Source organism: Ceratina calcarata, unplaced genomic scaffold (genome assembly GCF_001652005.2).
Source record: "Ceratina calcarata isolate Rehan_Ccalc_2016 unplaced genomic scaffold, ASM165200v1 scaffold329.2, whole genome shotgun sequence".
In the NCBI taxonomy this organism is placed as follows: Eukaryota; Metazoa; Arthropoda; class Insecta; order Hymenoptera; family Apidae; genus Ceratina; species Ceratina calcarata.
In genome coordinates, this window is record NW_017155624.1 from 835636 (window position 1) to 851179 (window position 15544).

The window sequence follows — 15544 nt, forward strand, 5'->3', positions numbered from 1 at the left end:
ATTATTAGCATTATTCTTCCGACGTCTGATTTCTTTTTAATTATAGGAAATGCGTTTTTCTAAGGTACATAATCTTTTGGGATTGACTGTATAGCCAATACATCCTTAATTCTTGTCATTCGATAATAATAATCAAAGTGCGAAAATAATCGCGTGTAGCTGTTTTATAAAGCACGTTTTTATTTTTATTAAATGGAACTTCCGTCCGCGGTGATTGAAAAGCGTTTGGGAAAATAAAATGGAAAGAAACTTTTAGCAGAGTGCCAGCCAGTCACTCAGCACGAGTGATTTCCACGATCTGCACCATGGTTGGTTATCTTTTCGAATAAAGTATTTCGCTCATAACTGCGCCTTCTAGATACGCTATTGGCAACGAGGCCAAGTGGAAAGGGTAGGCAATCGCTTTTCCACCCTTCCCCTCGCTCGACCTGGGTACATCTCTTGGCGGGTGTCCAAATGCTCGTTCTAAAAGCACCGTGTCCAGGAAAAGCGTGACGCGGAAGAAAAAAATACATGGAGACGGTAGAAGAAACAGGAAAAGGAGACGAGAGAAGAGGAGGAAATCGGAAGTGTAGAAGCTGTAGCTACCTTTGCGACAGATATAGTCGCCAGGTGAGAAGAGAACGGGTCGCAGTCTTAACACGAGCTCGCATAGGAAACCAGCCTCTGTGTTCTGAAAAATTTCCACCCTCTTCAACGTATCCAGGTGCACGTTTATCGCGATCTCGGCTTTCAGCTTGTCTGTAACATTTCAAAGGCAGGATTATTTTAAAGAGTCTTACGTTTCCTATTCGTTCGAGTTAGATGTGCTTCACATCCTTTTTCCACCGTAAAGAATTTAAGAGCGATAGTTTTATTTTTTTTTTTATCCGTCTACTTCTGATACGATGTAAAACGTTGCGACCTACATATATTTTAATATTTTAAAAGCTCGTTAGAGATTTTGACGGAAGTGTAGAAAAAAAAAGCTCACCGGGAAGGCAACTGACGGCTCTCTCCTCGTCCGAACATTTTTGTGTTAGCCAAAGGTAGTCGAACCATTTAATCACTTTCACCTGAAGATGCTTGGGCACCCTTCTCATCCTCATGTATGTTTTCACGCCGTCCAGTTTTGCTGCAAATCGAATCAAATAAAATTTTACATAGAACGATAAAAAAACATACGATACTAAAAATGGCAATTCATTTACTCGTTTCTCTTGACAATGTGAACGAGTGAACGAGTTTTAGAATTTGTTTTACTTGTGTAAACCATACCTGAATTGCAAACAATGTTTGAAAAATCATGTCGTCGATCGTTTTCAATATTTGATCACGTTAGTTCGTACTTCGAGCAAGTTTCAAACGTTTTGTTACGCAACCAGAGAGATCATGAGATAAAAGTGTTTGTACGTTTCACGCCGCGCGCGACAGCTACGGGAGATCGAGAGCCGAAATTAAGTGAAAATTTTATTCACGATACCGAAACTGATATTTGATGCTTGAATTAATTAGCCGACATCAGAGTGGAAAAGCGCCGGTGGATACGGTGACTATTGGCTCGAGGAACGATGCTTTTTTTTCGTGCCGTTGCGTATCCGTTCCGCGGTGACTGATTCCGCGGGATGCGTTCAACGGTTTGCGATTTATGTAAATTAAACAATGAAACGACAGGCGTTATACGCGAACGTAGTCACGTATCACTCGTACTGCGAATTTACTGAGAATCTTTGTCGACGAAAGTACGCATTGCATTCGAAATCTGTTTTTGCGGACGCTCTTTCAACGCCCTCATCGTTCCTGCAAATGTTTTCATGACCTAGATTTACGTAAACCGAAATTAGAAGAAAAGCAAACACACTGCGTGCTGCTCGCGACGTGAATCGAGTTTTGGAAACTGGCTGCTGAAGAACATTTTCGAACTGGATTATTCCTAAATTATATTATATTAACCAGGCAGATGTAACATATTACTTTCAGTATTTTCAGTCGCGTATCGCTAAATTCGATTTCGGTGTTGACTCAATTTTAAAATAATAATTTTTATCTCGTTCAGTGCTCGAACATGAAGCTTTTAAGTAATTACGGATTGGGAAATTCGGTACTGCTGCGCGTGTAATTTCCGCGGGATAAAACTATCAGCGAGTGATGTTGACATCGCAATATTGTGGTTTATCAGGCGTGCAATCATTGCACGGGTCGCGGATCAATTGCAATTCAGTGAAACGGAAAACCAAGATACGTTACAGTTTCACCAGGATCATATCATAGAAGCCCCACAGGTACCAATACCATAAGCCGTTCCAAGAATAAGAAACTCCGAGTAACTAAAAATATTTTATTCACCACATTATCCTGCAGAATCTTTCCGACAACTTAACGATTTTATTTCTTATCTGAAGACTTCCATTATTGACCGTATACCCGGTGAAGAGCTATAGGAAACGCCATCTCATTCGGGTCCGGACAGTCCCGCCGTAAAAAGAGATTCCACTACGCGCGCAATTACTATAGTTTTTTCCTTCCCGTTGCCTTTTCGTTAGCGGCGCATTCAGTCGAACTCCGTGTTTCCTGAAACGTACGATTTTTCACTCGACTCGCATTTTAATGTCCATCGTTTTGTGCCGTCGTTGCACTGCTCGCGAACCGCGCCGCGTTCGGGTAAAATAAAAGTACTGGGACCGGCGGTGGCGCGCGGCGTGGACTAACGACCGATACGTGCTCACTCGCAATAGAAATCCAACAGTCTTCGTGGGCAAGTGTAATTTCGCGAGTGTTACGCTCGTAAAAAGCTGCTGCGCCGGATTCAAAGAGTTCCGTATAACCGGTCACGGAAACGTTCTAAACCGGAAATATCGATTGGCACGCTACGTCACGTTTTCAACACCTCCCTTGCGTGATTTAGTTAACAACGAATGGTTTAACTGATCAACGCTATAAAATAAGGTTCTACGTTCAACCATCAATTTCTCTCGTGCACGTATGTACATCGTACAAACAAATGTACAGCCACAAATGTTTTATTACTTATGCACCGCTGAATATGATCAGTATTGTACCTGTTATTACTAAACTAGTTTGTCGTCATAACAAATATGCTTAGGGATATCGAGGGCCCTACGCGCGAGAATCTATTAGCTGTACTAGCAGTGGATTAATCAATAGTATCGTTAAATTCAATGATATTACTGACGTAGTAATACAATGAATTGGTATTAATTATGGTCATAATATTAATTCAAATTAATACTTGTCTGTTAGTATTTATGCAATAAAAATAGCAGACAAATTGGACTTAAGAAGGATCTGTTCATCAATAATGATTGTAAGGAGGATTGTAACTATCCCAGTTGACATTAACGCTGTTACTGCAATTTCTTCATCTTATCTAAATTAACAAGTACATGAATGTATGGGTAACGTTAGACGATCTGGAGAAGCTTCCACAGTCATCTCCTTTGTGGCTCTCTTCGCAGCGCGCGTAGTTGTCTGTACAACCAGACAAGTTTTGCTCAATCCACTCAGCTAAGTGAGAGGAAATTGGTTAGGCAACTATATATACACGTCTGGCAGGAACTTGAAACTGAATCGGTTGGAACAGTCATTTAAACGGACCGGTAATCAAAAACTGTTTTTAACCTAATTGCCAATACCCAAGCGTCGAATTGGGGAGGAATCCCCGGATGTGCATTTTCGATATACATAAGTGTGCGTTACGCTTCCGTTTAACCACTGCTGCTTCAATCATAAATTTCCATAATTAACAGTTAGGCTGAGCCTAATTAATTGCTATTGTAATACTATGGATACCTGATAGGCAATCAGCAGGTTTCCATTACTATACATGTATTTCATTGTACAAGTATAACATTTAAGTGAAATTTGTTGATGCAAAAAAAGAACAGAATATATCACTCTATATAGTTGTTATCTAATAAACATTTAAAGTCTTCTTGGTATGCACGTTTCTTGTTTGTATGCCACGCAACATCTAGCGTCGGTCATAAAACAAGAAAAAAGGGGTTAATAACCCGAGGAACATGTTCATTCGCGATCTTGTCGCCAGGAAATCCGATCTTTGCTTTCTTCGCGGCAAGAAACGTCCCGGTTGGAGCCGCGCCAAGAAAGCCTCCTGCTTATTCTTTGATCATTTTCAGCTGAATTTAATGTTACCGTGCACAGTACGTTATCGGTATCGTCTCCTGCCATGTTCCTTCTGGGCTGTCGCCCAGGAGCTGTGGCCAGCCCAAAGGAAAGGAGCGAACGTACCATAAGCCGGCGCGGCACGGCGAGAACGAGAAAGTTTAAATTGCGCCGCTACCGTCTATCACGGCTCGGTTGTCGTTTATTCGGCTGGTTGGAACCCCATTTCCGATTGAAACCAACCTCGTCCACATCGCACCGCGGCGCGCCGCTCGAAACTTTCTTCCGTCTCGTTCTCAATAGGATCCGGCTATGTCTCCGAACGTAACTTCGTCAGCCCCGAACGTGAGCCGTGTTCGTATCGCTGGTTGTAAAACCGAGCGAGAGCGACGGGACCCGTGCAACGTTATTACTTATGCATTGACTGACCTCGTAAGAGCATCTTTCGTCTTGTGTTCTTGAGAAAACAAGATTCACACGGACTTGAGATCGTCTTACAATCGGTTCTGTTTTGAAAAACGAATATATGTATTATTTTAAACTGTTTTATTAACGAGATTGAAATAAACCTAATGAGCCGTGGGACATTGAAATGTTACGAATCGAAAGGAGGAATGATATTAAAGCACGATACGATCCGTGGAATTTAGATTTGACATTTTTACGGCGGCGATGCTTTAACGTAATTTCATAAGGAGCATTGTCTGCATTTCTCCCATCTCTCTTCTTTCTGCTTGATTTAATATTCCGAACCGATTGAATATTTAATTTCAATCACCATCGACGTTCCTAGGATACGATTTGACGTTTCATATCCTGGCCAACCTAATTTTACTCTAACTGAATTGTTGATCAGGCTATCGTCCCGATGCAAAATTCATCACACTTTCCATGACGCTTTATACAAATACACCACGAGATAGACACACACACACACACACACATACACACACAGATATATCGAAAACGTTAATAGCGATTGAACAGAAGATACGTAATTCATACAATTGCAATTAATTGCTTTTGATCATTGGGAATATTCTATAATGAATATGCGATAAACATTTCGATATTACTAATATTATAGAGAATTATTCTATTTTATGAAATAGAATTTCTATTTCCTTTATTGATAGAAAAAAAATATTGAAATCGTTTTGTTCACAAAAAAAAATTATACTCGATCCAAACGTGAAGTTGCGTCTACTTCGATCTGAGAACAGTTTCAAAACTGCAATGCGGTATGGCATCGAGATCAGTTCAGCTGTGCAGCGTTCTACATTCCGTTGTCACAGTACAGGACAATTCTTAAGGCCGCGCCATGTTCGCGGACTTAATTTTCGGATTTTCGACAGAGTCTTCCGGTTCGATGCCACGTCGGATAACGTGTAACAAATGGCTGTACTAAATTTTGCAAACTGGCGTGGCCGATTCCGGCCGTTCGGCCAGGTAAGAGGGCATAACGTATAGATTAAAGGCTCGACATTAATCCGGACTGAAACAGACCGGCGCCGTTTGTCCGAATAGAATCTAATCCCTGCGCGAGTACGTGTACACGGGCGCACGCATACACGATCGGATATTAGGGCATCGTCGTTCTAGCAAAGCGTGCCAGAATCAGCGCGAGCTTCTTCACTGCCGATCCTGGCGGCGCCCGCCCCGTCTGCTCTGATATCGCTCGCTGGATCCCGATTGATGCGATAACGTCACGTACTCGTGTTCCCCGTCTGATCGCGCATCGATCCGCCTACGCTACGTTGTTCAGCCAGCCTAACGTTCGCCGAAACATCAAAGAGAATCTTGTGGATGTTTGATCTGCGCGCAGCAGCCACTGACGAAACGCATTACGAAGCAGACTAAGCGATCATCCCATTCAGAACGATCGACAGGCTTGCAGAATTTATTGCCAAATTGCATGCGCCAACGTTATCGTGTTTAACACTGGGGTTACGATAGAACCGAGGCGTGTGAATCGGCATGTTTTTACTAACGTCGTTTCTGCCGCGTTAATGACACTCGAGGCAATAAATGCAGTCTGGAGCTGTTGCAGTTAAGCGAGCCAGCAGCAGCGGCGCGGCGGGGTGGTTTCAGTTGGTCGGCGACAGATCGATGACGTCAGCGGATCCGGCTATTTTTAGCGGTGCGAGTAGTCTATGCCGCGGCTGCTCGGAAGGGGACGCTGGAGGGGTTGTAAAGCTGGTGACATCCCTGGAGTGTGCTCTACTCGACTCATTCATCCTCCTGACCCAGAGAATGGAATGGAAGAGGAAAGCGAAGTGGGTGGCTCGCGTCGTCTGACGCCGACGCTGGAATGCGTGCGCACCGCCACGTCTTTTGTTCGCATTCAAACGATTCTTATACAGGGTGGACTCCGTGTGTACCAGGTGTCGACGAAAATGGACACTTTTCTAAAACCGATTCAGGGCCCGAAGGACGAGAGTCAACGATAATAAGATTGCGTTCCAGGCTTCGTATTCCGTCGAGAAACGAGTTTCCGAATCCGTCGAGTACACGTGCACCCGACGTTAAAGTTCCATTCCGAATGCAACGCAACCCTTTACCGGAACAGCCGCTTCTTTCGATCAATCTTTGATTGGATTCTAACAACGAATCTCGCTTTGTTTGTACAAAAACGTATGTAAATTAACGTTTAACAAATAGGTAAATTAGAGACGGGGAAATAAGGAAATTCGAAAAGCAGTAGAGCCAGCCGTTCGACTGATGTATTACCCAGTTTCATTAAAGATGGAAACAGAGTCATTTGATTAACCGCAGGATTCGATTATCCGAGCGTCACGATTAGTTCGGATAATCGAGCTTCCACCGTGGAGTTCGAAAGGATGGAACGTTCCACGAAACATCGTTCGATCAAAGAAACCATTACTGGAAATTGAACGATGCCGATAGATAAGCAAGGTTCAAGATATATACGCCTATCTCTGTGGACGAATTCCACCGGGGGATTCGGAGCGTTTCGCTTCGGTCGTCTTTGCTGATGGACAATCCTTCGACGTGGGTACGTCGTGTTTGCGATGTCGACAGGCATCCATGCGGATCACAGATGCGTCCCCTTTATTCAGGGATAGCCAATACTGTCATATTTTCGTGTGGCTATTGTACTTACGTTTGCAGGTATAATATTTAAAAATGCATCGTTTATTTCGTATCAGGCAATGGAATTTTATTGTGTAATAATAATTGTCGAAAGATGATTCGAAATATGTCTGAGAATCAAAATTAACCTGGCTGTGGTAATGGAGAAGCATTGATTTGGATGTGAATAAGAAGGTTCGACGAGTTCGATTCACTGGCATTTTATTCGAACAAAAGAATTTTCTTCGTTGTGAACGACTGAGATACGATTTATCATTTCCATTTTTCCAACCGATTGTTCTCTCCCATTTCTCTCTTTACATTACATTGCATTCTATTCTCTTCGTGATTACTAATGAGAACGAAAAAACGAATGAAACGCAAACGAGAAGGAAAAACCGGAGGAATCCCCCACCCGTTTACACCGCAATATTTTCTCGGCGATTGTTCACCGAAGCGAGATCAATCCTCATCGAGGGCACACGTTCTGAAGAAGAAAACGCGTGGTAATTTAGGAAATTGTTCTGATTAAAACCGTTCGCGCTGCAGGTTTTAAAGCGATGGGAAATAAAGAGATTGGAAAATAAGGGGAACACTCTTGGCCAGTGGATGAAGAAGTTTTTTACGGTTTCACTGGTTAATAAAGTTAATGTCATCCCGAAGAGGAGAAGGTTATTCTCCACACTTAAACCATCATGATCAACGTTTCGTCTTCCGTTTCGGAAGGATACGTCGCCCTGCAGGCTGCAGTCACGATGGTCATTTTGCTACCGACTGTCTTCCTCGTTTCTCCACGAATTGTCTCGAAGCTAGTCTCATACGGAGCATTTGTGGTTGTTTTGTTACTGACTGCTGTAATAGTTGTCCTGTTCTAGAATTCCGTGCTCGTCGTTTAAAGTGTTTCACAGTGGTCTCGTCCCGAATCACTGTGGCTTCTTGTTCCTTCTTACAACTTTTTGTTATCTCATTACGTTTGACCGGTCATTCATTTCTTTCTAACTTCGGTATAAAATCTTCTACAAAATACGCAATCCACATTTTTGACGAAATTTCAGTTTATTCATATAGAATAGATGAATATAGCATTTTATATGCTTATAAAAAAATGCATTAAATGAGAAATTGCGTGTGATATCAACTCGGATAACCGTTATGCGAAAATTCGAGGACGAAGAGTCGAAACATATTTTTCATTCACCGATACCCAAAACTACGGGTTAAAAAAAGATTTTCACGTTATTTTTTGGAGCAAACAATGAAAGCTGTTCCCATGATGAAGCCGCAATTTCGATGAAATAAAATCGGCGACAAAGAGAAAAAATACGGATAGATAAAATCGTACCCGGTCTCCGAGATGCGATGAATAAAAAAAAAAAACCGTGTTTTTGCAAACCGGGAACAAGTTGAGCGGAGGGGCGACCGAACTGATAGCCGCAAACTGCTCGATTTTTCGTATACGGATTGTCGGCGATTCGATTAATTGGTGTTTCAATGATGAAACCGTCGCATTGGTCACGGATATCGCGTGGAACCGGCAGGGTTTTACCGAAAATCTCGACGATACCGACCCGTATCACAATATTATCACGGTTGATCTCTGATCCCTAGGGACAAATACCCGGGAATATTCGCCTCGCCGATAGGACTGTGGCCAGTGAGAGGAGCGCGACCGTGCGCGCTTTCAAGCAGAAACTTCCCAGTTTTACGATCACCAACCTGGCAACCCGAAAAAGACGATAAAAAACGCATGTATTTTTTAATAGGGAAGAATTATTAGAGCAGGTACATGAATTTTTTAATACGAACTTCGTGAAACATACGTATGAAGTTCTCATACGGAATGTTAATACTATTTAACATACTAAAGTGTACTTTGCATTGTTAATACGTGAAATAACGTACAATTCTTTCTCTCTCCAACGACTGACAGTTCAGTGGAGAAATATAGAAAATGTTTCCGGAAATGGCAGTAAATCGTTGCACTTTTTACAAACGCTGTAAACGTGAATATAAAATATTTGCGTTAGAAGCGATCGATTTGAACCATTTTCAGCGAAACCCATTTTTGCCGGCGGTCTGTGTACGCATGGAAAACTATGCGGCTCTTTGAACCATCCACGCGCAGACCGGTAAAATTCGAAACAGTTTCAGGGATCGTCAATTCCCAGCAGGCTCGCGTGCCAACGATGGCACTGCTGCACTGTAGTTAAAAGCAAGCGGCGCGAACGCAGCGTGAAAATTCATCGCGCGTTTCGAGCCCAGCAGCCGGCTGGAGCAGAAGCAGAAACTCGATTGCGCGAGTAATGAGACGCTGCGCCCGCCGCGTTTCATTCCGTCACGCGAATAGATTCGTCGAACATTCCGTGGTAATCCAATAATTCGCTACGCTAGCTGCTGCCGTATGGCAGAAATTGAAATTTAACCCAATCCGCGACAGGTCTAAGTGGCAATCTCACATAACACCGCGATGCTCATCGTTTCCGGCGCCATTTCTTCGAAGGAATCCCGTCCTGATTAATAGATTATTATCGCGAGAGAGAGAGAGAGAGAGAAAAAGAGTGAATCTCGTTCCGTTCATTCGTAGAAAATCGGCCACCGTGACAGTTCCTACTGGAATGTTTGCGCAAGACGTCGTCTTTGTCCGCCGGTTCCACCTTCCGAGGAGGTATTAATCTTCGAGTGCTCCCTGACGTCACTCATCTGCTCTTCGACAAATAAAAGAATAGATGAAAGAGGCATTCAAATAACTAGTGCACGACAATCTATTCCGTTCTTCTATTTTCTCAAGATGGAAATACGAGATGGGAGGTACGTAGATATGGTTTGTGTGTACGCTCTTCTTCAATCACGCTGTCGGTTTTGTGCTCGTATTTATTCTACCGTTGTCGAAACTCTGACAGAAAGGTTGATTTTCGAAAAATTCTCTAAATCACAGTTTCATCGCACCGCGCTGTGTCATCATAGAGATCCGTAAAAATTTAATAAAACACAAATCTGAAATCGTAAGGATTCGTAATTAATAAAACCTAAATCACTTCGAACTCGTTCAATCAATACATTCTTCGGCATTGTGGGAACGAAATGAAAAATCTAATAAAGAAGAAGCAGCCTGTCTTAAGGTATGGGAATGTGCCAACATCTTTCATGGACGCTATATTTACGAGCGCGCTGCAAATCTTATCAACGGTGCGGTCGGGGAAGGGGGAATGGGGCACCCGAACAAAAGGGGAATCGATTGGTGATCGCCGGGTTTTTAGCAATTACGTGTCGGTATCGTAGGACTAATCGAGCAATCAATTCTCGCGAGGATCGCAACAATGCAGAACGAACAGCATCACGATCGCGAAACACTTCAGTTTACTAGGCTCATTGAATAACCGCCGGCTTGCGTGCAACGACTGCGCTGCGGTGGCGGCAACGGCGGCGACGACGCATTGTATCGAACAATGACAACGGCGCCCGTTTTTCGTTTCGCGTTCGCATTCACGCCCACCTTCTCCACTCTATTATCCCGGCCCGGTGTTTCGTATAGTTTAGGGCTCCTGTGGCAATTTATCTCAACATCAGGCTATTTTCCAGCGAACGGTGTAATTTATGCGTCTCAGAACGTGCCGGTTTAAACGAAGTACATATTATTAGGTGTCGGCGCATATAAATGCCGATTTCTCTAAAATATAACAGAACCGGAAACGATGTTCGTTACAGAAAACTTTCTGGTATTTTGGTGTGCATGCGCGAAGTCGGAAGAAACAACTGACTTGAGAAATTATAAGCATAAAAAGTCTGGAATTTTTAACGCCTCTTAGAATATATTTCGATATTTTTCGATATTTTCCAAAAAAAAAAATTTTTTGTTTTTCCGAGATTTTTCCAAGGGGTACCCCTTCAGATTTTGCGAAATTTTCGTTTTTGGCCAATAACTCCCAAACCGTTGGAGATATGGGAAAATTGCATCAGACCTTTCTTGTAGAGGACGTCGAGATCTACAATTTCTGTATAAAAGTTTCTTGCTAGCATCAATAGTTACCGAGTAATTGGCAAAAAACTGTTTTTTCGTTTTTCGTCCATAACTCTTTAAATATTAATGCTAGCGAAAACTTTTTACACAGAAATTGTAGATCTTGTTATCCTCTACAAGAAAGGTCCTATACAATTTTCCCGTATCTCTAAGGGTTTAGGAGTTATTGACGAAAAACGAAATTTTTTTCCAAAAGTTGGCTGTTTCGACGGTGGAATGGTCGGATTTTGTCAATGCCAATAAAATGCCAATTAATCATACTTAACTCGTTAAATACTGGAGTTAGAAGAAAAATGCATAGAATCTTTCTTTGTAGAGGATGTCAGTGCCTACAAGTTGTGTATAAAAAGCTGTTCGCCAGCGTCAATAATTAATTGGATATTTCCTTCTATACTTATTAGCACGTAGCTATTTATTATTAGCATTATTCTTCCGATGTCTGATTTCGTTTTAATTACAGGAAATGCGTTTTTCTAAGGTACATAAACTTTTGTTATTGACTTATAGCCAATACATCGTTAATTTATGTTACGGTAAATCATTATCTCTTACCATTATACGTATCTGTGTTCTGAAATCTATTACGAAACAATTTCTTAACATTCTTTCAAGTAATTGTTTTAATTTTGTGATATTTCTGATGAAAAACAATTATTGCACGTCTAATATCTCTTCCAACCACAATTTTCCTCGGTATCATCAACATTCTTCGGATACCTCGGCTCAAGACGGGAGATCCGAGCGACCCACCCAACGATACGAAAATCGCGTTAATCGTTTCGTTACCTCTGCTAATTAAATCACGCGAACATAATTAATCTGAATTAAAACTAGTCCGGTGTTTGATACGACAGAATTTCTCATGATTCACCGGCGAACAAGGTCTCGTCCCATCGAATCGTTTATAAACGCTAGTTTTATTATTAACAAACTGTTAGAGTTAAGAAAAGAAAAACTTGTTAAGATTCGTGGTGTTAATGTATTTTAAGCTTCTTGTACATTATTTCGGTTGTCCGGTAGGTAATAGTCGAGCAATATTAGATTCGGTTACTGGAGTTTGATGTTGTTACATTCGATGTAACACAGTCGGGGGGCTGCTTAGACTGTACACGATGTAAATGTAAACAGCGAAAACCGCTGCGAACGTAGCTAATGTGAAGATTAGAAAGAAATCTTTAATTCGAAAAAGAGACATAATGTAAAATTAATAAATTGGTAAAAGAATCTGAAAATATTGATATTATTTAATCTTATCTCGTTACACGCCTAGAGCGTAAAGTCCTTAAACTTTTTAAAGAGGATAGAGTATTACAACTATGTCAATTTTATGCTTCCCTACGCACGAAGTTTTCGAGATCCTAAATACGTCTCTTCGCAGTTCGATTCCCTAGTCGCTTATGGAATTTAACAAAGCCGATTAAAGCGAGCGACGAATTTCAAATTTTGTTCGACTTTTCGACTTGGCATTTCGTCGAGAGGGCAGAGAGAAGATCTTGGGAGTTTCAGCGTGAGAACGAATCCTCTCGCTGCTTATGAAATTTCGTCAGAAAGCCGATTATATAATTGACGCGGGTGAGCCGGGTAAGAGATCTCGCGGTCAAAGATTCTCGCTAAAATCGTTCGATTTCAAATCCGAGACTTAATGTTTTCGGATGAATACAAATTTCCTCACTTTCTTTATGGCACGCTTCCCATTCACATTCGTCCGTACCAGCTGTGTCCTCATCTGGCTGGCTGCCTGTAGCACTTCTTCCATCTCCTAGTTCACTCCCAGTAGCTTCTTTTTCTTTACCAGCCGTTTCTTCTTCTGCCCCTACGGCCGTTTTTACAGTATATCGTACGAACATGTACCTTTCGTTCTATCACTCGATTCATAAAAACGTCGTGGTTATTCTCGTCGCTCATTATTCTACTACTTGCTCGTTAAAAGTATCTTTCGTCGTATGAAATATTTTTCCACGTTCTCTTGAAAACACGAATATGTAAAAGTTATTGTTTGTTTCACGATTTCACTTTCAAAGCTTTTCAACTATTCCTCCCTTCACATGCATATGTATGCACAAACATCTGCTTGTATAAAAAAATGTATCAAAGGTAAAACTGCTTTCGTTTAACCCGCGCCTACTATTTCATACGACGTAAGTTTAGTCAGACTTGAGCCTGTTTTTCTGATAAATATTCTTTTTTTATTTTACCAAATTCATAGGGAAATGCGTAAATATTTTACAACTTTCTTTTTAACCATTTTTAAGTTACTTAATTTACTGACAAGATATTACGATGCACCAGACATTCCTTTTTGGAGTATGACTGATTTAAATAATTTTACGCTTTTTCTGTATATTGTATTTATCTTTTAAAAGTAATTATTATATGTTTTGAGACTAATTATGGGATGACGTTTAATAGAGATGATTTTATTGTTGTAAATTTAAACTCTGCAAGAGGAGTATTCCAGCATTTTAGTACCTTGCGTCCCATTCTCCGCCATGTCCTCGAACTGATACAGTCCTCTGAAGCTTCTCGGTGTAAGAATACACACAGGGGTGTTCTAAATTCTTTGGATGGCGTCGATCGAATCTCACGGTCCCAGCGTCATCGTAAAACAACCAACCCAGAAGGTAGGAACTCGCTAAACCTTTGCTAAAGTAACTTGCGCGGCGTCCACGTCCACGGAAGTGGCAACTTTCAGCGGCCGGCGGCTCGTTCTCTTTTTCGCGGGATCGCTGAAGTGAAATCGTCAATTGGGACGTCCTTAGTTAGCGGACGAGTCGGTAAATTTACCCAGGGACTCTGCTCGGTTCAAGCTGTCGTTAAAGCACAAAAGGTTCTCTTCGTTCTCCCTTCTCGTTCTGGGAACAAGCTTTCGCTACGAACTTCTCCCGATGTCAACGAATTAATCTGCCTCCGGTGATTACGTGGCTAAACGAGTCTCTCTTTGAGAGCGTCGCCGCGTTTCCCTCCGGTGATTTTCTGCCCGGCCCGGCCGATGCAAATTTATGATAAGTGCGGGAACCCAGCCGAGGAAAACCGCGTCCTTGCTCGGTGAAAGTGAAGCTTTACCAGCCGAAGACACTGGACAGGATATAGGAGAAGGGTTAAAAGGGATTTCACAGAAGATAGGATAACTCTACACTGTTAGTTTAAACCAGCTGTTCGTCTAGTGAAAGTGATAACAGGTTTTATAAATTGTGAAGAATGACTTTTATTTATTTTGCATTTTATAGGATTTTAGGACTTGTTAAACTTTTGTTTCACACACTCGAAATTTTGATAACGAGGTATTAGCAAATTCGTAACTTTGTTATTCATTATTTTCAACCATCATGAACTGTTCGGTTCATTTCTCATCATCGTAGTTTTAAATCTTGTTTTCCAGCCAGGACGCTTTTGTCCATAAAACAAACTCTGGCCAGCGGATTTTAATTTACGTTCAAACTTTATAATCCCCTACCATTCCCCGCGCCGGGAAAATATTCCACTTGAAAAAATTCGAGAAATACTTTGCTGGGTGATCATTACTTACATGAATTATTAGAGCCAGTCCCGATAGATTATAAGGATTTGTGTCTCGATGGCCGAATTTCCTGCCTGTTTTAGTTATCTGTACTCTCCGTGTCGATAAATTTTCAACTTTCCTCGGCGTCGATCGGCTCCGCGTTATCGTTTACCGCTGCTGCCTCGACTTCCTCGGTTGTTTTCGCGACTTCCTCTGTTGTTTCCTCAGCTGTTTCCTCGAGTTCCTCGGCTGGCTCGGGAAGCGAATCGGCTACTTCGGCGTCCTCGACCGGTTCTTGCTCAACAATTTCCTGCTGCGATTCCACGACAGTCGAGTGGCTAACGAACTCCGAGCTGGGCATTGGCGGTGGACTTGGCAAGTTAATACTATCTTCGATAGTTTCATGCTCTTCTCGGTTTGAATATAACCATTATTATACTTTTAATGTTATTGAATTATACGTCTGATTCTACATTTTTCATAAATTAATTCATCGTTTTCCGTAATTTATTCGATCCGCAATATTTAATATAATAGTTTATCGAAACGAACCTGCAGCCTTAGCTTCTTCACGCATCATTGCTCTTAAGTATGCAAGTTTCTTGCAATTGTTCTCTTTGGTACAGCCGATGATAGACATTTTTCAATTTCTTCTTACAACGAGATTTTAATTCAATTTCTTCAAGTGTATTCTATCTGCAAAACTCATCTCATAATATTTTAACTACAGATGTTTGCCACTTATAATTCTTTTGTCGATAGAAGTTTACTTTTTTAATTATACATGTTTTCAATTTTAATCATTCGAGGAA

At 41.6% G+C, this 15544-nt stretch overlaps 1 protein-coding gene across 4 annotated transcripts in view; it reads right to left on the reverse strand.

The window, feature by feature from the left end:
- Positions 1 to 15544, reverse strand: part of LOC108624816 (cGMP-gated cation channel alpha-1) — a 104302-nt gene that overhangs the window by 10527 nt on the left and 78231 nt on the right. For all 4 annotated transcript variants that reach the window (XM_026813415.1, XM_026813412.1, XM_026813413.1 and 1 more), the window contains 2 exons: positions 974 to 1114; positions 589 to 741 (listed from right to left, as the gene is read on the reverse strand). In XM_026813415.1, coding sequence (XP_026669216.1) covers positions 589 to 741; positions 974 to 1114 — 294 coding nt within the window. The remainder of the gene's footprint in view (positions 1 to 588; positions 742 to 973; positions 1115 to 15544) is intronic.